General features: G+C 38.4%; 2 protein-coding genes across 2 annotated transcripts; both read left to right on the top strand.

The window, feature by feature from the left end:
• The first annotated feature begins 2,352 nt into the window (after positions 1 to 2,352).
• On the top strand, positions 2,353 to 9,185 carry LOC105294215 (tripartite motif-containing protein 43). Its single transcript, XM_011363304.2, has 7 exons — positions 2,353 to 2,425; positions 3,815 to 4,229; positions 4,718 to 4,813; positions 6,090 to 6,320; positions 6,998 to 7,020; positions 7,534 to 7,631; positions 8,692 to 9,185. Exons 1-7 carry the CDS (start codon positions 2,409 to 2,411, stop codon positions 9,183 to 9,185), a joined length of 1,374 nt encoding a protein of 457 aa, XP_011361606.2. The 5' UTR covers positions 2,353 to 2,408.
• A 6,875-nt stretch (positions 9,186 to 16,060) lies between these two features.
• LOC105294214 (tripartite motif-containing protein 43-like) lies at positions 16,061 to 22,401 on the top strand. The gene is given in 5 exon segments (XM_011363303.1): positions 16,061 to 16,089; positions 18,899 to 19,304; positions 19,954 to 20,049; positions 20,672 to 20,902; positions 22,219 to 22,401. Coding segments are annotated over 5 exon segments (945 nt in total).
• Positions 22,402 to 23,023: the final 622 nt, after the last annotated feature.

Here is a 23,023-nt window from a genome sequence, read left to right as displayed (position 1 = left end):
TTTTGGAATTAAAGGTTATTTTTACATATCACAATTGTAGAAACTTACTAACATCACCTATTTGAAATATGTACACATACTTTATGAAAGATTTAGAAACCAGGTAGTAACGCCCACCCCTTCCAAAATCTCTGCATTGCCACAGCTGAATTGTTTGGTGAAAAATGCTTCAGGGAAGGGTTTCAACGTCACAGTATGGCAGAGAGTCCAGATATGAAATCTTCATTTAAAAATGTTCTTTCTTTGTCACTTTCCTCTATTATCGTGGGTTTCTGTTTTCTACAGTAAGAGTTATGACTAAATAGTAAAAAGAGACCAAAGTGATTTTCAAAGAAGGCACTGGGCTGGGAGGTGGGTGTTAATGGAAAGCTTCACCTATGGACTTGTGCGGGGTGCACCTAGCTCATTATTTTGACCGTTAACTTGCGCCGCGATATTAGAGCCAGCTTCTAATATTTGTGCAGTCAAGGAAAGAGTACCTACTGAGCTCTGCATACCACATGCCAAATATTTAAAATATATACAGACTGTCAATCAACATTTTGATTCTTCCACTTCGACAAATAGTATATACTTTCGTAGCGACATGGAAGGCTGGGTTGACAGAATGGTTGGCCCTTGTTTATGGTGCTGGCGTGGTTCACCGGGGCAAAGTAAACCAGCGGGGAAAAGCTAGGCAGCCTCTGTTTCAGGCAGGGTGTATGGGAGTCCCTGACAGGAGACGCTCAGGAAGCGGCAGTTGTGTAAACTTCTCTGCCTGTGAGATTTGATTGGGAACTTCTGGAGACCAGAGAAGTGCTCTACTATTGGCATCAGGACACGGGCAACTCTTTCATCCTCCATTGCTTGTTTCTGAAGTGAAGAGGGGAGAATGTTCTGTCCAGTGACCTTGACAGGAAAAGTGCCCCCCCACCCCCACCAGGATCCTGTACTAGTCTCTCACTTCACCCTCCAGAATTCCCTTAGCCCACCTCTCCCCGCATCTGACTTGCTCCATGCACTGATGTTGCAGGGGCAGGAGGTTTGGGGGATTTGCAGCTTCTAAAAGGTCACAACCCACTCTAGGCACACTCTGCCCTTGAACCGAGGCACCTGCTCAGCTGGGTCACCTTCTCATGGGACATTCCTCCTGCTGCTTCCCTGGCTTCTGCCCCCAGAATCAAAAGCCACCTCCTACCTGATCCCTAATTGGTTCAACCCAGGAAAATTCCTGATTGCAAAAGTGTCAAGCAAGGAGTGGTGACTTCCCGGGGGATTCAACCAGCTCCCCATGTGCAAAAAGTGGGACTTCCTGGAACCTGGGGCTCCCTCTTTCCTTTCTCTCCTCCTGGTAGTTTCTTCAGCCAACCCTTCAGAGCATTGCTCTATCTCTCACAAAACTCAGACTGTTGCTGGGCCCAAAGTTCTCTGCAGAGCCGAGCCTTTGCTGAGGTCTGAGCTGATTCTTCAGAACCCAGGGTTCCACTGATTTTCCATGCCTGCCTGAGGGATATTTGGAAGCTGTGGTAACTAGGAAGCAGGTATTCTCAAGGGTACAAGGTGAAATAATGCCTCCCCCTTCCTGAATAAGATGAATTGAGACATAAGTAGATATAAATTCAAATTTATATGAGTACAACTCCTCTTCCTTGGCCTGGGGTTTCCTGAGCTGGGTTTTGCATTTTTTCTCTACTATTCCCCCTGAGCTAGGTTGGGGAGCACCATTGGAGAATTTCCTGTCCTGCTGTTGCTGAGGAGCCTTTTGGGGGTTTGATCTGTGGCATGAGGGGCAGGAGGATCTCTATTCTGTAGTGGTGGCCAGAGGTGTTCTTACATTAAAGTTTTATTTTAAAGTACGAAAATATACCAATAAATTATATGAAGCATGTGTACATGACAGAGCATAGTTAAACCAGCCTCAGGTAATATATTCCCAAGTGTTCAGACATTTTCTAAAATCAGTACTAATAAATAGTGTTTTCTATCTTTTGCAAGTTAAAACTAAAAATGCATGATGTACAGAAATTCAGATATAAAGGTGGCATATGAAAGTCGATTCATTGTCAAATCAGTGGCTCTTGATTAGATTATGTTCGCAGAGGATTTTTAGGGACATTAGCAAAGGTGTTGACTTAATCTTTTCTTCTGCTTGAAGAAATCTAATTATTCACTAAATCTAATCTAATTATTCACTAAATCTAATCATCACTTTTGAAGACCTCTGAAATGTAATCACTTAGAAGAAATGGGTGTGGTCTTTAGAGACTCAATATAAGGAGACTGAGGGAGCCAAGCTCATTCTCATCCAGAACAGAGTGTGTTTGGAACTCTCCTGGCTGGGAGATTTCTGAAAGCTACTGCTGTACTAGAAGGCTTGATCCCTGAGCTGACTTCTCGTTGTCACTTCTATAGCAAACACTGCTGTGACCATGGATATGCTCCTTAGGTGAGTAAACAATTGACCATGGAAGAGTTCCTATAACTTTCCTAAAAGAAAACAATAATATTTCCTTATTTTAATTTCTGTCCAAACTTTGTTTCTATTAAAGATGTTGTCAGCAAAAAAAGAAAGAAAAAAATAGAAGATGTTGTTTGCTAACTTAGTGAAAATGATTCCATTCCTATTTTGGCAATTTGGTTTGATGTGAGTGTTGGAATTGATATGATGATTAATTGTAGTTCTCTTATTTTATGTATCCCTTAGTTATTTCTATGTATTAGTAGGACTCAGAAAGTAGTGGCCAGATGTCTTATAATTTTGTACTTGCTGTAGATTTAAGACTACTTTTAAGGAATATTTAATTCTATGTGTGGCACACATTAGAGTCTACTCTAAAAGTGGTACATGCCTGTATACACAAGAGAGATGACTTTCTAGAATATATAACTAGATAAGCATTCAAAGACTTGAGAAAAGTACTGTTTTAAAGAGAAGGAAATATTATCTCTTTCTCATTTTAATTAAAGAAGCTTAGAAATGATCGTGTAGCTAGAAAGGGGACCGTACAGAAATATAAGTAATTTGAGGGACATTTGTATTTCACTTGCATAGACATGGCAATAAATTTTAAAAGCGTCATTTGTTTTTTTGGTGCTGATTATGATAATTATATCCAAATTATATCTAATAACAATGTAAAGAGGTGCTTGCTTGATAGTTATTTAAAGACTTGGAAGATACAGCCACTGTCTTTAATTTTAAGTTTCTTTGATTAGAGTGGTATAGCTAATAAAGAGAGGAGGGCAAATTCAACACGTTGGTTTAATCATGTAAGTAGATTCTTGTTAGAATTTGAACCAGTTTGTGAATGGTAAGTTCCTTCTTTATTAACTCTTAATGTATCCATAGTAAATAAAGTGTTTTGGGATGTGGATTCTAACAGGAGGTAAAAAAGGACATCTAAAGGAAAATGCCTGACATTTACATGAAATGATAAAAATAGAAGCTTTTCAACTATGCTATGCCAAATCGGCAAGTGGCATTGAGCAATATGATGAATTTTTAGTATATTCTAAACCCACCGCCTGAAGCTATAAATTGGGTCAGTCTCCTAAAACTCAAGCTATTTGGAAAAATTAAGATCTCAACAAAGCGGAGGTTCCTATTTATGCAGGAGAAAAGGGAGCAGGAGGTGGGTAGTGTAGGTGAGAAAGCCATAAAGTTCTCTACAGATCTTCAGGGCTCTCCTCGTCTTGGCTTCCATTTGTGTCACCGATACTATCAAGCCTGTTCTGCTCTAGGCTCAGTGTTACTGAGTCACAATCTGAGTCAAATTTTGCTTAGACCTTTGTGTCTCCAGGGCAGAGAAATAAACTCCTGATTTTCTTCCCTCAGAAAAATGGATTCGGACATCTCACAAGCCTTCCAGAAAGAACTCACCTGTCTCATCTGCCTGAACTACCTTATGGACCCAGTCACCATGGTCTGTGGGCACAGCTTCTGTTGGTCGTGTCTCTGTGTTTCCTGGGAGAAAACTGGGAGCCCTGCTCAATGCCCTCTATGCAGGCAAACATCACAGCAGACAAACTTCAGGATCAATTTTATTCTGAAGAATCTGGTGTCCATGGCCAGAAAAGCCAGTCTCCGGCAATTCCTCAGCTCTCGGGAAAATATATGTGGGCCACACAAGGAGACAAAGCGGATCTTCTGTGAAGACGACAGGCGCCTGCTCTGTTCGCACTGTTCTAGCTCTCAGGAGCACGAGGCTCACAAACACTGCTCCGTTGAAGAGGCAGCTGAGGAGTACCGGGTGAGTGATGCACTTTGAAAGCTGGGGGATAGAATAGTTAAGTATAGAGATGCTAAGGGTTTGAGGATCATGATGATGATTAAATCCTCTCTTTACTGAATGCCAGTTAAAATGACCAAGCTGTGAAGAAAATAGGATTTTCTATGGTGCAAATATTTACTGACACTGGACAAAGAAGCATGACAAAGTACATTGTAATTAATTAGCAGTACAGGCATCACTAATTCCAAATTCTGATGCAAGGTGCTGCACTATCTGAAAAGCAGCCATGCTAAATAAAATTCTGATGAGTTTTCATAGACAAATGACAACATTATATTGTGTGGATTTACCACCTGAAATCTCCTAAAATTGATCGTTAGTGTGGGCCAATAGGTCAATGTGACGAACCTTCCATGCTTCCTAAAGTATTTTTTATCTAACATTCATCATTTGGGGTCTGCAACCTAAATCTATTTGCTTGTCTGATGGTAAAATTTATTTTTCAGGAGAAGCTGTCAAACCAAATGACATCATTATGGGAGAAGATCCAAGAAATCCAAAGAAATTTCTATAAAGAAGGCAGGATATCTGACCATTGGATGGTAAGTCTGAAACCATATTTCTTCTGAATCAGGTTGACATAGATGTGCTATAACTTAAGCTGAAATTATCATGTGCCATAATGTTTTGCGAATGGGTCGAACAACAGGAAACTTAATCCATTCCAGTTTTCAACCTAAGGAACATGCCTCTTAGGATTTTTAGAGTCTATGTATCAGTTGCTGCACAAAAGGACCGTTGTAATGTGCATCATGTCTCAGGGAGGCATGTAGAGTGATCTGGACAATTTAGTAACCATTATTCAGAGTATCAGGCAAAATATCTTAGGTTTAAAATCAATCTAGATCTGAAAGACAAGTAAATGTTAAAAATCCACAGGTATTTCAAGCAGACATTCTAGGTGCCATACATTCTAGAAACTAAAGAACAGATCATCGAGAACTATAGATATTTCTATGTGATTAGGACAGTGAGTGCAGGGGAACAAAAAGAAACTGTAAACAGCGATTAAAGAACCGTGCCTGTGATGGTAAAAAGTGATAGTGCAGGTGCCAGAGAAGGGTATTGCTTTAAGTAGCAGAAAATATAACATGTTAAAAAATTTGAGAAAAATAAAGAAAAAGACTGAAATTCGAGAGTGAGAGGGTGAATCCATAACTATTAGGAGAGAATATGCAGTGGAATGAAGATTAGTGCCCTTCAAAACAACCTGGGAGTCAATGGCCCCAGGAAGCCCATTCCAGAGAGAAAAAGAGGGCAGAGAAAAAGGCCATGCGGATGGACATCAATTTGAGGGCAAGTGGTGTGAATTTCAGGAAGATCTTTTCTGATGGCTTCTGATCCTGAGAGTAAATGCAACACTGCTGCTAAGAGGGTGAGGCCAGGCTGCGGAGTAAGGAGGTTTGACACTGGAGATGAATTTACTAACACGGAGGTCAGAATAGTTCATACAATGATTAATCAATTATAAATTTCAATTGCTTGCATGCAGTCTTTCAGATTTGAGAGGATGAGTGTGAAAGAAATGATCAGTGAGGCTCTTTTCTTTAGTTGTTGTTTCAGGAACTCATAAAGTGGGTAAAAGTGGTTTGAGAGAAGGACAGGATTGGTTTTTGGGATAGTTAAAAATAATGGAAAATGAAAGAAGAGGCAAGTACCTCTGAGAAATGAGTTTGTGGTTTCTGACAAGTGGGAGGACCCGAGTTTAAAATGTAGGTAGCTTACTGGTAGAGAACCTGAAGCAGCGCACTAGATTTTTTAAGTGGAGGAGGCTAGGTTGGCCTGAGTATGTGATCTAGGAAATCCATCTCTCTGCAGTATTATGTGTATCGATATGAAGACATCACCAGGGCTGCTTATCAGACACTGCGTCAGGCTTTCCACGAGGACGGAAAACAACATTTAAAGAGTCTTAAAGAGGAAGGCCTCAAAATGTTTAAGCAACTCGAGAAACGTCGAGCTGAAATGATTGCAAAGATGATGAGCCTAAGAGCGATGTATGAGGAGCTCATGGACGTGTGCCATAAACCTGATGTAGAGCTGCTGCAGGTAGGAATTGAGCATGCATCTGGAAATATTTTGTTATTGGGATCCCCTGGATTTTCATTATTTGGTACCACAATATATTTCTTCATCTTCCACGTCTGTGGTTGGGAGGGTGGGTCTGTCTCATATGAAATTGATATAGACAAACTGCAACTCCTGATCAAACCATGACAAATAAGCTTAATGGAAGTGTGATTATGGATATTCCCAAGGGAATGTTTTCCATCCTAAGTCAACTTATGCCATTTGTTTCCCTAAACACCAGAAGGGAACAACTTTTTCATGCACATTCAATTTTGGTGCACAGTTGAGCCAATGGAGACATTTGGTGAAAACTAGGTAATTCCTTCTTCTGTTGGGATGTCCTTGGTTTCATTTGCTATTAATTTGGGGCATATTATAAGCCTCAGGATTAGACAACTTTGCAGAGAGCCGAGGGTGGCAGCACTACCTTTGTCCTCTCTTTCTCTCTTCACCGTCACGGTTCTGAATTCATCAAGAATTTAGATTCTGACAATATGTTATGCTGGGACTATCTTTAAGGAGTAAGAAAATAAATTTACAAGACAGTGTGTGGGTAGTAATGATTAATACTTTTTTGAACTTCCCTAACCCCGGGACTGGTTGGCAGAATACCCTATTTCTGAAGAAATCTAAACTTCTCTTTTCTTCCTTGACAGGAATTAGGAGACAAACTGAGAAGGTGAGTTTGGTGTTTAATGCTAACTGGGGCTCTTGAGGGCTGTGAAAGAGATCCAGCTACTTCTAACAAAGTGAAGAGAGAATGTCTCAGATTACTCCCAATTGTTTGTGTGTACATCTATTTATGTTTTGCTGAATATGGTTTCCTGTTCCCTTGATCAGAAGTTAGCTTTTTTCCCTTTTGTGGCTGAGGGAGGTATGTGTTGTCGGACTCAATGCAGACATTTCTAGAAGAGTAGTCATTTATAATTTTAGATTTTAAAATCAATAATTAGTGGTAGTGCAAGAACTAGATATTACCAGGCATTAAATAAGAGAGGAAAGTATCTCTGAGAAATGGGGGTGGAAACAGGCAAAGTGAGGGAGATTCCCTAAAAATGGCACAATCTTATCTCACGATTGTGGAGAAAGGGATTTTGATGAAGATTGGTCAGTGAGATGAAGACTTTTCTCAAATACTATGTTTGAGAAGTCTCGGCCACCAGAAAGATTAAATGTATCTTCCTCCCAACAGGAGCGAACAGGTGCAGCTGCACATGCCTCAGCCCCTGCAGCCAGAACTCCCTGCATGGCCCATCACTGGACTGATAGACAGGCTCAACCGCTACCGAGGTGAGTGTCACCCCATTGCTGGGACCACCTGGCAGGGTCCTTCAGTAATGAGTTTTGATGAGTGATAGAAGCATGCATAGTCCTACTTAGACATGAAGTCACTATAATTTGGAAAAGAAAATGAAAGCTGGTGTAAGGATAGGTGTGACTTAGGCCTTATCAATTACTTGTAAATTTGATTATTTATATAACGAGATAAAGAACATGCTCCAAAAAAGGGCTCTTTGAGCCCTAAAACTATTATCACATAAAATGTCAGTTGTTCACTGAGTCACAGAAAACTCGATGTTAATTCAAGATATTCCAATTGTAGATAAGGCCAGTGAATTAAATTTTCAAAGTACTTTTGCTTTAAACTTTCTTAGTAAATGAATTTATAATGTGTTTCAATGGTTGTGATCAGAAAAATACATAAACATAAAAAACTAAATGCAGGAAGCAAGAATTTATGAACAACAATAAAGTAAGTTGGAGGTCGATGGGGCCATATATAGAGCTCCATGGTAAACCTAAACCTGGAGCATTAATCTAGCAGAAGGGGAAAGACTGAGCCTCCAGGTGGAACCAGTGATGAAAGGCAGACAATTCTTAGTAGGCAACCACTTCTAAGAAGATATCTTTTAGGTTTTCTTTTTCAATGTCGATTTGTTTACTTTAACTGGAATGTTATGACCTGGTAAAGTGATCACTGTTTATTTAGTCTAAGATGTAATTCTTTCTGAGAAGGGGTGGTGGAGGTAAATTATATTGCTATGGACTCGGAGGCACTGCATAAGTGTCCAACTTTTAAGGTGTCAAGAAAATAACCGTCCGGAAGTAGACATGACCTCCCTGTACTTTATGATTTTTGAATTTTTAAGAAGTTTTTCCCATTGTAATTAAGTATCTGTTTCTTCAGGAGATATGCCGGTTCCATTGAATTCAATATTTTCCATTCAGAACTGCCCTTCTAATGTTGGAATTTTTTTTTTTCTGTTGAGATTCTAAGGAGATGTGCTTTATCATAGACAATTTTATTTTTAATATTGGTTTTGACTAGAATATTCTCTTCTGTCCACAGTGGAAATTTTCTTCACTAATGAAATAACCAATCACAACATCACACTGTTTGATGACGTGAGAAGTCTGAGGTTTATGCGTGGCAGTCTCTATGCTGCTCTGGATCCTGGAACGTCTAACTGTTTTGCTGCATGGGGGGTCCAGGTCTTCACCTCTGGCAAACATTATTGGGAAATGCCTGTGGACAGGTCTTGGGACTGGGCCGTAGGGGTCGGTAAGGAGTCCTGGCTAAGGAAGAATGGCACCCTGATTGAATCTCATGACACATTTCTTCTTTTATGTGTGAAGGAGAATAATGGATACACTCTCTGGACCACCGCCCCGATGACTCGTCAGTACATAGAGAAACCTCTTGGTAGGGTTGGTGTGTTCCTTGATGTTGACAATGGAAGTGTGAGTTTTGTGGATGTTGCAAGGTGTTCTCTCATTTGGACATACCCCAATGGCACATTCAGTTTCCCTGTCAGGCCTTTCACTACCTCTGGCCATACATAAGGAGGGCTAAGTCAGGAGCCTGACTGTTATCGGAGGGGTCTCTCCTCAGTTGAAGCAAACCACTTTAATGTAACCTTGTTTATTGTTATTAAATATGAAGATACTGCAAAATATTTGTTTGTTTTTTTACATTACACATTGTCTAGACTATATGCTGTGATTGCTCACCTGTTCTCTGAGCTTGGTGGGAATATAAAATTATACATGTGGGATTCTAACTTAATGGTCTATCTAATGCAGGAATACAGAGCTCCAATCATAGACAGACTTGGTTATCTATATTGCCCATGTCAGGCTTAAAGCGCCTCTTTCCTCCTTTTGATCTAGTCTATTCTACACATCGATTCACCTTCCAGGGAAAAAATGATTTGACGGGGAAATCTCCACTGAACCTAAGGATTAGGGTAGGCCTATATGACACTGAGGTCTCCAAATATCTGGTCTCTTCATTTACAATAATGTAAATTGCAAAGGATAGTGTTCACTGCAATATTCTCAGGTAACACAATGTGGAGGAAATAATGGGTGCTAAACACATATTTGATTAATGCATAATTAATGAATAAGGATACTGTCTTATTGGCAATAAGGTATAATTACAGTATGTGATGATCTCTGCTACAGCTTGCATAATATAAAGTATCTTTGCAAATTACATTTCTGAAAGGGAGAAAGTTTTGAAATACATATGGTTCCAAACATTTCTGATTAATAATTGAGAAGAGTCATTAAAAGAAATGCTATTAGCCATTGAAAAAGACTTATAAAATGAACAAATGGATAGGAGACGCTAAGGATAATATGGAATAAAAGGATTGACCAGTACTCAAAATTTGGTTCCAGCCCTACTAGCATCTGCATCGCCTGAACCTTGTTAGAAATTCAAATTCTTGTCTCACACCAAAGACCTACTGAATCAAAAATTATGTGTGTGGCCTGAAATCTGGGGTTTATCAATCATTCCAGGTAATTCTTGTGAATGCTCATGTTTGAGAAATACTGCATTAGGCTGATCGACAGATACAAAGGTTTAGTAAACCCCTTACACCTGAGAACTAACGTATCACTAGACAAAATTAGATTCAGCAAGATTGTTTAAATATTTCTTTTTCTTTGACTTGAAAGGGGCCATAAAATATTCGGCCTGTTTTGGCAAAAGCAAGTCACTTGGTGGGTCACAGCAATCTCGGGTTATTAACAGCGCGTCGCTCCTCCTTAATGAGCTTTGATTTGTAAGCGATGGGATTGTTTGCACCAAGCGGGACAGTTTGGTAACATTAAATCATCCATTTTTTATTACCAAAAATTCAGAAGCGATCAGGTCTTTGCGTAGGCACAGTGCAAATCGGAAAGGACTTGCTCGTTTGGAACTCTGTAGTGGTGTAGACCGTGTCACGCTTTCCCCCATTTACCCAGAGAAGGCTGTCCCAACCTCTCCGTAGTAAGAGGCAAGATGTTCCAGCAATCCCCCTGGGACTGTTTAAATGTTAATGGAAAAAGTATAATGATGGAAATTAAGATCTTAAAGAGAATGTCAAGTATTCCTCCCTGAAATAGGATAATAGATTATTTTTATGGAAAATACAATTAGTGTATTTCTCGAATAATAAACTAGTTAGAGAAAACCTTTCTTCATCTTGGAAAATACAGAAAACAGACAATATTTTTAAAACTACTCCATATACAGGTAGGTGAAAACGAGTTTAATTTACTTTCTTAAAGATTATTCAGAGAAGACATTGCATTCATATTTTTAGATATGTTACTTTGGAATGTATTTAAAATTTTTGAAACATGTCATGTGATAAGAAGATTTCAATGTGTTCCATGTGACTATGCGCTAGGGATACATTTTGAAGACATATAGATTTTGGGCTAGATGTCAGCAAACTAGAGCAGTGCTCTTTCATGGGTGAAAACATCGAATAGTTGTTCTGAGATATCGGTGGCAAATGTTATGATCTCACAACACTGTAACAATTAAGAGATGTCACGCTGGTACAGGGATGGACAAAGAGACCACAGGAAACAAAGAGAAAGCCTAACTTAAACTCACTTGCTATATGGATATCTGCTTTGTGATTGAACAGGCAGGCATGGCAAATGCATTTTAAAAGACAGACTTCCCAGTAAATATGCTATGTTATTTTCTTAAAAATTATTTTCAGATTTGTTCAATATGAAAAACAAATGTATCATTTTAAAAGGTGTGAATATAGAAGAATATCTTTTTGATTCTATGATAGAAAGGAATTTTTTAATGAAGAAACAAAAAGAAACGAATTTCATAAAGGAACTATCGATCAACTTAACTCAAAAATTTTAAGAATTTTCATTCTCAAAAGACAATAATGGAAGTAAAATACTGAGAGAAAAATACTGTAACACTTAAAACTAGTAAAGGATAATTGTCCAAAACATGTAAAGAATGCTTTCAATCTGTAAAAAAAAATACATACAGCACTCTTCCAATAAGTAAAGTCTGAAACAGTTACTTCAAGGCAAGAAAGAAATGCATGTGGAAATATTCTCCATCTTATTTGCAATCAGAGAAATAAAATCACAATCACTACCATGAGATGAGCATTTAAAAATATTAATATATTAATATTCACCTCCAGGCAGAAGGGTGGGCAGGAGGCCGAAGGATAGCTACCCTGGAGCCTGGAGACCCCGAGATTTCTCTGATGCCAGTGCAAGCATCACTGGGGACAAAGCGACACCACGTGGGGCATCAAGGGTGCTGCAGTTGAGCAGGACCTAGGTGCTGGCACTTAGTAGTTCTCTGCTCTTGCTTTCCAACAATTCTGGGAGCTGCAGCAGGGAGACGGGAAGAATTACCTTTCAGCTCCCCTTCTCGACATTACTTACTTGAAAAAAATTGTTTTCTTCCTGTTCTGTCCTCTGCGGCACTAGCTACACCCTCAGGACCATGGAGCGCAACTTCCGGAATCCCCAGCCACCCGCCAAAGCCCAGAACTATACTGGGCCATGGCTAGGGTCCCTCTGACAATTATGGAGGGGGAAAACATAATAGTGGCGACGTTGGAGAGGTAGGGTGGCCGGCATTATGACATTTTGGAAGGCTGTAGGTCACATTTCTTTCCAGAATGACTTCTCGGGGGAACTGGCTTCAGGCACCTGGGGTACAGAGGGGGATGCTCCAGTGACATCTGCAAGATGCTTTCACCTTGGACAGCACCCAGGGTCCCCAGGGATGGGCAGTTCTCAAAGGAATCAGAGAACCTTGTCTCCAAATGTGCTGGGCAGTATATGACAGTTGTGGTTTGGGAGCTCCTAAAGCACTGGGCAGAGAAAGGGGAGCTGAAAGGTAATTCTTCCCATCTTCCCTCAGCAACTGCATGGATAAGGGGATCTAAAACCTGGGGGCCTGCAGATGAGGCAGGGTGGTGATAGGTCAAGATCCTGGCATTTGACCCTTGGACTTAAAGGCGCCCCTTTCCTCAATTCTTCCATATTTAAGGAAGGACTCTCTCAGGGCCATAGGTGCCCATGTCATCACTTCCGCTCTTCCATTTTAATGTTGCCACAAAGTGCTGTTTCATGACTAGGTCTGGCCCAGGGCTGGGAGAGAAAATGAGAAAAAAATAGGACTCCCCCACGCTTTCCTGTTTACTGGTGCCTCTTTCTTGATCCTGAGGCAGGAGAGAGAGAGTCTCAAAGATTTTCCTGTGAGCTCCTGCTGTGTTGTTCATAGATTTGGGCCTTTCTTTGTCCTAGGGTGAAATCCAGGGTAAAAAAGAGCCTGAGCAATTTTCTGTCACTCGGTACTTTAGATTACAATTTTTCAGAATGACCGCTTTTTCTTCTTATTGGTGTGTATTACTCTGGACCCTGATGGAACATTACTTGAAATTTTGAGAATAATGAGGTTTGTAAGAGCCATAAAACCTGTCTTAAAATTCCTAGACATTCAAAGATATGTTGTTTGGGGAGATCGGGCCTTTTCCTAAAGCAGGAATTTCTGGAAAAGACATTTGTGAAAGTCTTGGATGTGATGTGTAAGGAGCACCTTTGAGTGATTTTTGTCAGTGAACTCAAAGAAAGGGATAATTTTGTCTATGTGACTTGAATAGCCCCTGTTAACTCACACCTATGAAAGGATTCAGAATCAGAACCAATACTGCTGAGGAAGGTCAGAGCCTTACTTGACCAAAAGGACTTGAGTTCTTCAGAATTCTGGAAATGTTAGGAAGGTTACTGGACTTTGGACATGGTCCAGATGCATGATTTTGAGTCAAACATTTCTATTTATTAAGAGTAGAGTGACCTCCATTCATATCTAGGTCGATGAAGGAAAACCTGTGAATTGGCTCCATGTCCTGTCTTGTGTGAGTTGCTGCAGGGCACAGTGAAGTAAGGGCAGGGAAACAGAAAACCTGGAGAGGTCTTAAGATACGCATGTGTCCAGTGCACTAGGCTGATTTGTAAAAATTAAAAACGAGCTAACGATGGGCCTCCAATATGCAAAGAGGAGGCCATTGCAAAAAAGAAGTGTCAACATTTTCCCCAAAGAATTAGAGATAATGACAGGAAGGAAAATATATTTCTAGGAAGGATATGACAGAAGCTTTCTACAAAATGTTACATGCCAATGTTACATGTTATTCCCTTCCTTTCTCTTCACAGTCTCCATTTCCAACAAAATTCTTATTGAATGGGGTTTTAGGGGAAAAAATGGCTGGGTTTGTAGTAGGTAAAATGAAAGGTAAGAAAATTAAATAATACTAAAAAAAAGATAGTCTGGCATATTCAGAGGCCAAGAGGCATTACAGATTCATCACACGATAAATGAATTTTAATTAGTGCAGAATGGAAAATGGGCAGCATCTGTACCTGTGTGCAAATAAGACATGTCAGTGACTAAATTTCACAAATGAGTTATAAATTTTGGCTTTAGAAACTTATTTGTCATAATATATTTTCAATTTCTCAAGAATTAATCCAAGCAAGTTTCCTACAAGGAAGTGGAGATGGTTCGCTAGACTGGAAACGCTAAGGTTTTATTCCATCCATCGGTTAATGCAACATTTCCTGGTTAAGTGAGGACTTACTGTGTATGTTTTCCGTTCATGTCTTCCACCCACAAATTTAATGTTTTTCCTGATCTTAACTAAGCACACTTATGTACTGTGGCCGTAACCCTTGCAGTTTGAGGTGTGACTGCAAAACCGGCACAAATTTCTTTTTTTTCTTTGCATCGTCATGGATAGAAGATTTATTCTTACTGTAGATCTCAGCAACCTCAGCATATGGCTTTCTTTCTTTCTTTATTAAGTTAAGAACTTTCACTTTTCTCTTAAAGGAGGCACTTTACGGCTTCCCTTTGTCATATTTAAATTGCCAGCAACACTAACTAGTCTTGTGTTTTGGGTCATTATTAGTAAAGCAAGGGTTATCTGAACACAGCACTACTATACTGGGTCTGATAACCGAGGAGTTAACTAACGGGTGGGTCATGTACCCAGCACGGATACTCAGGACAAACGGGTCATTTGGGTCCCTGCCGGGATGAAGCAAGATAGGGTGAAATTTCCTCACGATACTCAGAACGGCACAGAACTGAAAATTCATGAATTGTATATTTCTGGAATTTTTCATTTAATAGTTTTGGATGACGGTTGACCTTGGGAAACTGAAATCTCAAAGAGCAAAACTGTGAGCAATGGGGACTATTGCAGGTCACTTTTCTTAGCCATGGCTGTATACGAGAAGATCATATTTGTGATGACTGATCATTGGATGTAGTAGAAATAGAGTGTTTTAAATTTTCCTTTCTACTGTCCCTCTTTGGGTGACACACGGTGATCCCTCACTGAATAACTATAAAAATGTCTCTAAGAGACTGAATTGGATACAAACTTAGCGAAGGTAAAGAAAGCCTTAGGAGATAGTTGCTCTAGACTTAAAAGAAAACATATTATTTCTTTCACTAAAATGTCTGATTCCTTTTAGTACTCAGTCATGTACAATACACCTACTATGTGATTATTAAATCCACAAAACTTCATAAATTTTTAAATTATACATATGTATTGACTAATGACAATTAGAGGGTATGAGAGAATATTCAGGGTAATAAGAAAAAAGGCATAATAAGGAATAACCAGTAAAAGCTGTCATTTGTCCAAGTTTTAGACAGAAAGAAAGATGCAGTCGTGTGTTACAAAAAAAAAGAAAAAACTAAGAGGAAAAAGTTTCATGTTAGACTCAATGAAAAACAGAATTTCAAAGAATTTTAGTTTAGATGAGGTTGACAAGTCTATAAGGTATAGAGCAGTAAGTGGCATTATGGGGCAAGAGTGTGACTGCACTGGGTTGTTAAATAGAATGCGGATGACTTCTCTTTCTCAAGAAATACCACGGAAGAATACATGCAGATTCAGGCAGATAACCGAATATAACACATAGTAATGAGTTGATACAATTAGAATTAAATGATAGTTTCTTAAAAGTAGATCTGAACTTCTTATTTGGAGGGTTAATTGATTTTAAAAACAACAAATGCATAGATTACATAGGTTAACTCAAGTCATGGCTTTTTAGTAGAGATTGAATGTGGCAATTTGATTAACTAGGTTTAGAAAGTTTTTAATTCAATCATTGGCATTAGGGTGTGTTTTTCTCTGCAAAAATCCAATCATGTACACCAACACCTTTTCAAAGGTTTGATAATTTAATCAGTTGGAGGAAATGGGTGTGGTCTTCAGAGGATCTATAAAACCTAACAGGAAGGGCCAAGTTCATTCTACTCCAGGACCCTTTGGAGTTGGCTGGGCTGTGGAGGAGTTTAACTGCTACCAGGAGGTGAGCACCTAATCCTTGAACTAAACAGAATTACTTATTGAACAAGAATGGAAATATCTATGAACAGCGCCCATAGGTGAGTACTCCATCTACATAAAAGCAATTTCTATCTTCTTTTAAAAATAAGAACTTTAATCCATATGTCTGTTTAGGTAGTTCCCAAAGAATCGAGTAGTAGAAACGATGTCACAACTCTAGCTTACTTTATTAGATACGATCTCTTTCTTTCTATATATTTTATAAATTAATCTGATTATTTTTCCGCTATTATTTTTTGTGTAACTTGATTGCTCATATGTAATTGTGAGGGTACAGAAGATGATTGCTACCAGGCAGCTTGCAGTTTTTTAGATGGTGCAAAAAATAAATGCTAATTGTGTTATTTTGCCATGATGTTAATTTAGCTATCCATGTCTATTAAGCTATTCATATTAGGCTGCCTGTGTATATGTGTTTATGTGCATGTTTGTGTATCAGCTCTATGTAGAATGCTGGTCTACTGAGAAATTAAATTACTCAAGACTCATTGTTAGGTCGAATGTTTAAAACGATGTCTCGTCAATTTTCAGTTGCAGACTTGGATTACAGTTTTCAGAGTCAGACAGAGTTAGAGCTTTGCTGGGGAAAGTGTCTGGGAACTGTAGAGACCCACAGAAAACTGGTATTCTTTCATATGAGGATGTTTTAGATATGGGAAGGTGCTCTTAATTCACCTAGTATAAAAACAAAAAAATCTGTATTGCAGCCAAATCCATTCATTTTAAAACAATTGTCATTTGCTACTGACAAACATTTTGACTTGAAGTGTACATTATTTCATAGAAAAAGGGAATTCTAGATAAGGAGTGTAACTGAATTATGAGTATATTGTTAATCTCTTTATGTTAATTTCTTAAATGCATCACAGTTGATATAGGAGATAAATTCAGTTGCTTTGAAATTTTCAAAATGAATGTAGTAGGTAAGATCTGAATAAACTTACAACATTTAGTTTAAATTTAATTAACCTTTTGTATTGAAAATAGGGTAGAATGTGAAGAGAAGATGTTCTTAATGAAATACGATAGGCCATAAAAACAAGTAAATTCGGTTATGTAAATTTGGTGCATGCATGCATGGCATGACTGTGTAACCAAAGGTAAAATGCTAGGTGGTCTTATCTGTTTCCATAGCACATTACACATTTATCCTTATAAATATAAAAACTTTCCTTAAAAAAAAAATTGTTTTTATATCACCCATGAAACTTTTTGTCTTATTTACCATATCTTATAATGGATTACTGTCAGTACAGTTTAGAAGTTAGGAACTGTTGCTTGACTAAATGTTACTCTTGGACACTAAAGTTTCTTTTTTTTCCTGTCAGTAAGATCTATATCTGAGTACTGAATCAATCATTTATTCAATGAGAGATTTTTAGAAAAATAACTTATTTTAGTCACACTTTGTCAATTTCCTCATTATAAAGTGTTGATAAAAATAGAAAATGAATTGATAGTATTGAGAACATTAAAATAGGCAATCCAGATAAGAGGAATTAATCCAAAGCCTAGAGTTAGAAAACAAGAAGTATTAGCATCTACTATTATCATTTTAATGTTATCATTGTCATTAATGTTATAGATCGAGAAACACTTACATTCACAATGAATTCTTGGCCAATTTCCAACCCATTCTACACAGGGCTTCTCTGACCTTTCTTCTTGTCTCTCATACTGTCTCTTCATTTTAGGCATGTTTGAGTAAATGGATTTATGATCTATATCATTGAAAATGTTATGATCATCAATCAGAAATCCATAAGTCTTCTCTTACAAATTGTTATTTACATATGTCTATGGGCATCATCACCCCATTGCTAATCATTGTTCAGAGAGGTATTTTAAAGCTGATTTTATAATCGTTCAGTAAATCAGTTGTTCGTGTCTATTTTGGACCAAAAATAATTTTTCAGCCTTGGAAATATGCAGTCCTTCCCATTCAAGTTTTCATAGAGTAGTGAAGATCACAGTAACCTTATAATTAAAAATACTAACAATTTAAGCTAACCAAAAGTGTGTATTTTTTAAATTTAAATAAATAATTTAATATATTACTTGATGATAATAAAGTGAGGAGTTTATAAAAACAAGCTTTGAGCCGATACTGTTTTATACAATGGTTTTCATATCCATTGATGATTCTTGCCTGAATGTTATTATGATTTATGTAAAATACTTTTTCTATCTCCTTAATTCCTCTCACATTTATTGATTCTGTTCCAGAGCTAATTAATTTAATGCCCGAATGCAACTGTTAAAATCCCAACTCTCTATCGTCCATAGGGTGTATGCTTTGGTCTCTAAACGAGTGCAAATTGTGGTCACAAAATGACAGCCTTATGCATCACATTCCAGCACTGTCCACAGGAAGAGAAACAATTGAATCTTATGTTTCTTTTCAGGAGCAAATAGACCGTTTACAAAATCTTTCTAATAAGCTTTCCTTCAAATCTCAGTGGTCAAATAGTGTCAAGTGGCCATATAACCAATCAGTGGGAAAGGGATAAGAATGCTTGTTTTAGGAGAAATGTGACTTACTCTCTGTGGCTGGAGAGCAGATATGAGTTACTGATTTCCAGGTTTATTGAAAAGAGAATACATAAGTAAAATCAGAAAGGTATAGGGAGCTAGGACCCTGATAGGAAAGCTAAGTTTGACAAATCAATATGCTGGAAGATCGGGAGGACTCTGTTCCTCAACATCTGCTTTCGGTTACATATACTACATACCTATCCTGCTATATACACCTGTGTAGCTGTAGGAACAGGAAGTAAATACATCTCATGTCTGTTATTATTTCATGAAGGCCCATGATGAAATAATTTTTCTCTTCTCTTTCCACAGAAACATAGATTCCAACATTTTTCAGGATGAATTCACTTGCTTCATATGCAAGAATTATTTCATAGACCCAGTCACTATAGGCTGCGGGCACAGCTTTTGTATGCCTTGTCTCTGTATCTTCTGGGAGGAAGCCCCACGTCCTCCTCACTGTCCTATGTGCTGGACGACATCACCTCAAGTGAACTTTAAAACCAACATCGTTTTGAGGACACGGACATTCCTTGCCAGACGGGCAAGACCTCACGACTTACCGGGCTCTGCAGAAGAGATTTGCTTGGTACACATGCGAACAAAGGGCTTCTTCTGTGAGGTTATCAAGGACCTGCTCTGTGTGCTCTGCAGTAAGTCCAAGGAGCATGCAGCTCACAGACATTGCTCCATTGATTGGATAGCTGAGGAATACCGGGTAAGCCATGGCTATGAGAGAAGTTTGAATCTGGGGGATCATCTATCAGAGAGATTATGAGAAAGAAAGCGAAGATACTTACTATTCATTCATGTAACATATAAAGCAGAGGTTAACTAGCATTATGTGCAAGGCACTGGGATAAACTACAGTTTAAAATCTTATAATTTGAGTTGATGGTGATGATGAATGATGTTGATTATAGTTGGAATTGTGATAATTCAGTATAAGACTGGGATGGACAAATCTGTGAATTTCAATGATGATTATTGGCCATTTTAATCATGATTGCAAAAAGCCAAATCTAATCTAACCCTGTCTTCTAGCTAAAATAACAGGATTGTAGGAGATAAGAACTAGCATTAGCACAACTAAAATCTAACACAGTATTTACTCAATGAAAATTGGTTAGGTGACATAAAGTCAGAGCGCCAGTTTCCGCCACGGTGAAACACTGTCCAAATGTAGGTTTGGTTTCTGTGGTTATAAAGGTCCTTCATGTTAGAAAATCAGACTTAATAAGAATGCACCGGCTCTTTGCCCTCCTTGGTTGTCATTTATCTTACAATCCCTGCTCCTCTCTATCGGTTAGGATCCGAAATTTTCAATATCACCTTCTATGATGCTCACATTTATGATTCTTTTGCAGAAAAAGCTCCTGGAGCAAATGAGGTCTGTGTGGGAAAAGACACAGGAAAATCAAAGAAATCTAAACAGAGAGACCAGCAAAATCAAAACTTGGGAGGTAAGCAAGGCATTGTTTCCTTCAGCACCAGCTTGGGGCACACAGTGATTATATACTAAGAACTTGAGCTAAAAATATGTTTACGGTCTCCTATGAGTGGTTAACTAATAGCCAAAGGAACCCATCTAATCATGTATCGAGAAGTATGTCCCTTCGTTGGGATTTCTAACTAAAATCAAAATATCTAGCTAAAAAATTTTATTTCCTGGATGACACTATAACACAGAAACAGATATAAAAAGATCTCTGTCATCATCATGGGATTACAGCAATTAGTGCATGAGATAAACACAGGGTTTCTCCAAAGTAAAGAAATTGTGGAATGTTTAGGAAGATTTTCTCTGATTATGTTGCTGGAAAGGACCATTTGAAATTGGAAACTCATGGGGATATCAGGCAGATAAACATGTAAGGGCAGAGGCTAGTTTGTGGACCTGGAAGTAAATATTTTAGAAAGATCCTATCTTATTCTATGAAAGAATATTTGGTATTTCAAATAGGAGTTCCTAAGTTTCTATTGTCAACGAATGTGTCGAATTGCTAAGGGTCAGGCATCTAATAGATAATAGGACATGATAAAATCAGCTAACTATATGATCTAATCAATACGTTGTCATTTCAGGATAATGTGACTCTGCGGAAGAGGATGATTCGTGCTGAATATCGAAAAGTGCATCTATTGCTTTACACGGAAGAGAGACATTATTTAGAGAGAATAGAAATGGAAAGCAAGGAGATTTTTCAACAACTCAGGGAAAGTAAAGACAGTATGTATCTAAAGGGGACATACCTAAGAGAAGTGTATGAGGAACTCAAGGAAATGTGCCATAAGCCAGACATGGAGCTGCTCCAGGTGAGGCCTAAGGAGTGGAGAGTCACTCAAGGGGCTGCTTGGAAAATGTCCATATTTTTTCTCCTTGCATTCTAACGTGTATTTAGGATGATGCTCGCTGAAGCTGTGAGAAGAGTTTTACCTTTCTCGGTGACGCTAATGACTACGGGTCATTCTTGGCATACACAAGAATAGCAAAGGTTTGTGAAAACGTAGGTGGAAAAAAGTAATCCCAGAGAATAATTCCTTCTAAAATTCTCCTGAAATACATTTAATTACTGAACTACCACAACAAAGAAGTTTGTTTAAAGATATATGTATCTGTATCTGGACCTGGCAATCATAAGAAATCTGGGAATCTCTACAATTCATTTTCTCTTTCTTTTTCCATGTATGTAATACAATCTGCTGAAATTTGAGTTCCCGCGCCCTTGGAAATAAGAAACGTCTGCACTACGAATCTAGTGATGTATACTTAAACTTTATCTTTTTTGTTTTTCTCTTTACAGCATTTTGAAAACCTGTTGAAAAAGTAAGTTTGCCCTTCTAGTAAAGGTTTGTAAATTCTAACTGGTTGGATCGTTGATGCCGAAATGAGAGCATAACTTCTAACATCACCTCTTTCATAACACATGTATTTTTATCCATTTCTGAAAAGTTTTAAAGGATTCTGTTGTTTTATCTAAGAGTCAGGCAGGGGTGTTATTTGCGGGGTCTATATGTAAGTATCTCCCACTCCTAATTTTAATTTCTAGAAATGTAAAAACACATTGAGCATATGACTCAAAGTCATGACAGGATTCTGGGGGAGAAATCAGTATTTCAGAGAAGCATAAAGTGGAAGCAGGTGAAGAAGAATCGTAAGGGAGGGTCATCAAGGGTTTCCAGGTCTAGCACACGGGCGACTCCAACTTCAAATGGAAAAGCTGTATGGTGCACTTAGAGGACCTGGGTCCTCAGAAGCAGAATCCCTGCCCGAGCTAAGCTTCTCAGGCCCTAGCTGTGGATGTTTAGACGCTGAGCATTTTCGTGATTAGTGAAGATGAAAGTGTCCTTCTGGAGTGTCCTCAATTTCAGGCCATTTAGCATAGCCCTGTGATTGTCTAAGAGGAACCAGACACAATCATGATCGATTCAAATTGCATGCTAGGATTAAGTGTTAGTAGGTGGCATTGGATTTGATTTTCTCTTCATAACATAAATTGACTTTTGCTGTATTCTCTGGTTTTCAGCATTATACCCATAACCACTGGTCTGAACTATGAGAATTTTCATGAAGCATCTTTATTTAGGTATAGATGTAATTGTTGTGATGAGAAATTTGGGCTCAGAAAGAGTAACTACATGTTGTTTGTTGCAGGAGCGAGTCAGTGCAGCTGAAAATGCCGCAACCTGTGGATCCACAGCTTAGTTCATGGCCCATCACTGGACTGGTGAACAGACTCAACCAATTCCTAGGTAACAGGCAGCTCTTTGGCGGTACAGCTGTACATTCTCCGCTGTCAGTGTCCTATGACTAGTCTTTCTCCATCGCTCCATCGATGGACTCTTTCCTGGGAATGTTTAGAACCAAATTTCCTTTATAGAAAGTAATATGTGTTGGAAAACAACTAACATATCTGGGGAAAAGCTCAATATGATAGATCGTTATAAGCTATCTAGAAGTAAACAACAGGAAACAATATTTGATGGCCTGCTTTGTGCTGAGCTGTAGTATTAATGGTTCACATAATACAGGTAAACCTGCTTGTGCGTTGAGTACATTCCAAGTTTTAGGTATGTGTGGTTGTAAGATGCTTAGAGTTTTCACTCCTGTTTTTAAACATTTAAGATATGCTGGCAGAAAATTCTCACAAAGATACCACTTCTAAAGAAAATTGTGATTTTTTTCTTGCTTTATTTTATCTTTGCATGGTTTATCAAAATATGCTTAAGCTGAGGCAAAGAGATGACTCTTTCAGAGAATAATAATTTTACATTTTCTGAGGAAACAGGTAGGCTACTTTTGTCCCTGACTGTGAATTATTAACAATCACCCAATTTCAAATGTTCTTGAAAATAACAGACAGAGCTTAGCAATATCTCTCTTTATAGATGTCAAGAAAATTCATGAATTTTCCCATTCTGTCTGTTTAAAGACTT

Source organism: Pteropus vampyrus, unplaced genomic scaffold (assembly GCF_000151845.1).
Source record: "Pteropus vampyrus isolate Shadow unplaced genomic scaffold, Pvam_2.0 Scaffold84, whole genome shotgun sequence".
NCBI classification, from domain to species: Eukaryota; Metazoa; Chordata; class Mammalia; order Chiroptera; family Pteropodidae; genus Pteropus; species Pteropus vampyrus.
This window is presented reverse-complemented; position numbering and strand designations above follow the sequence as displayed.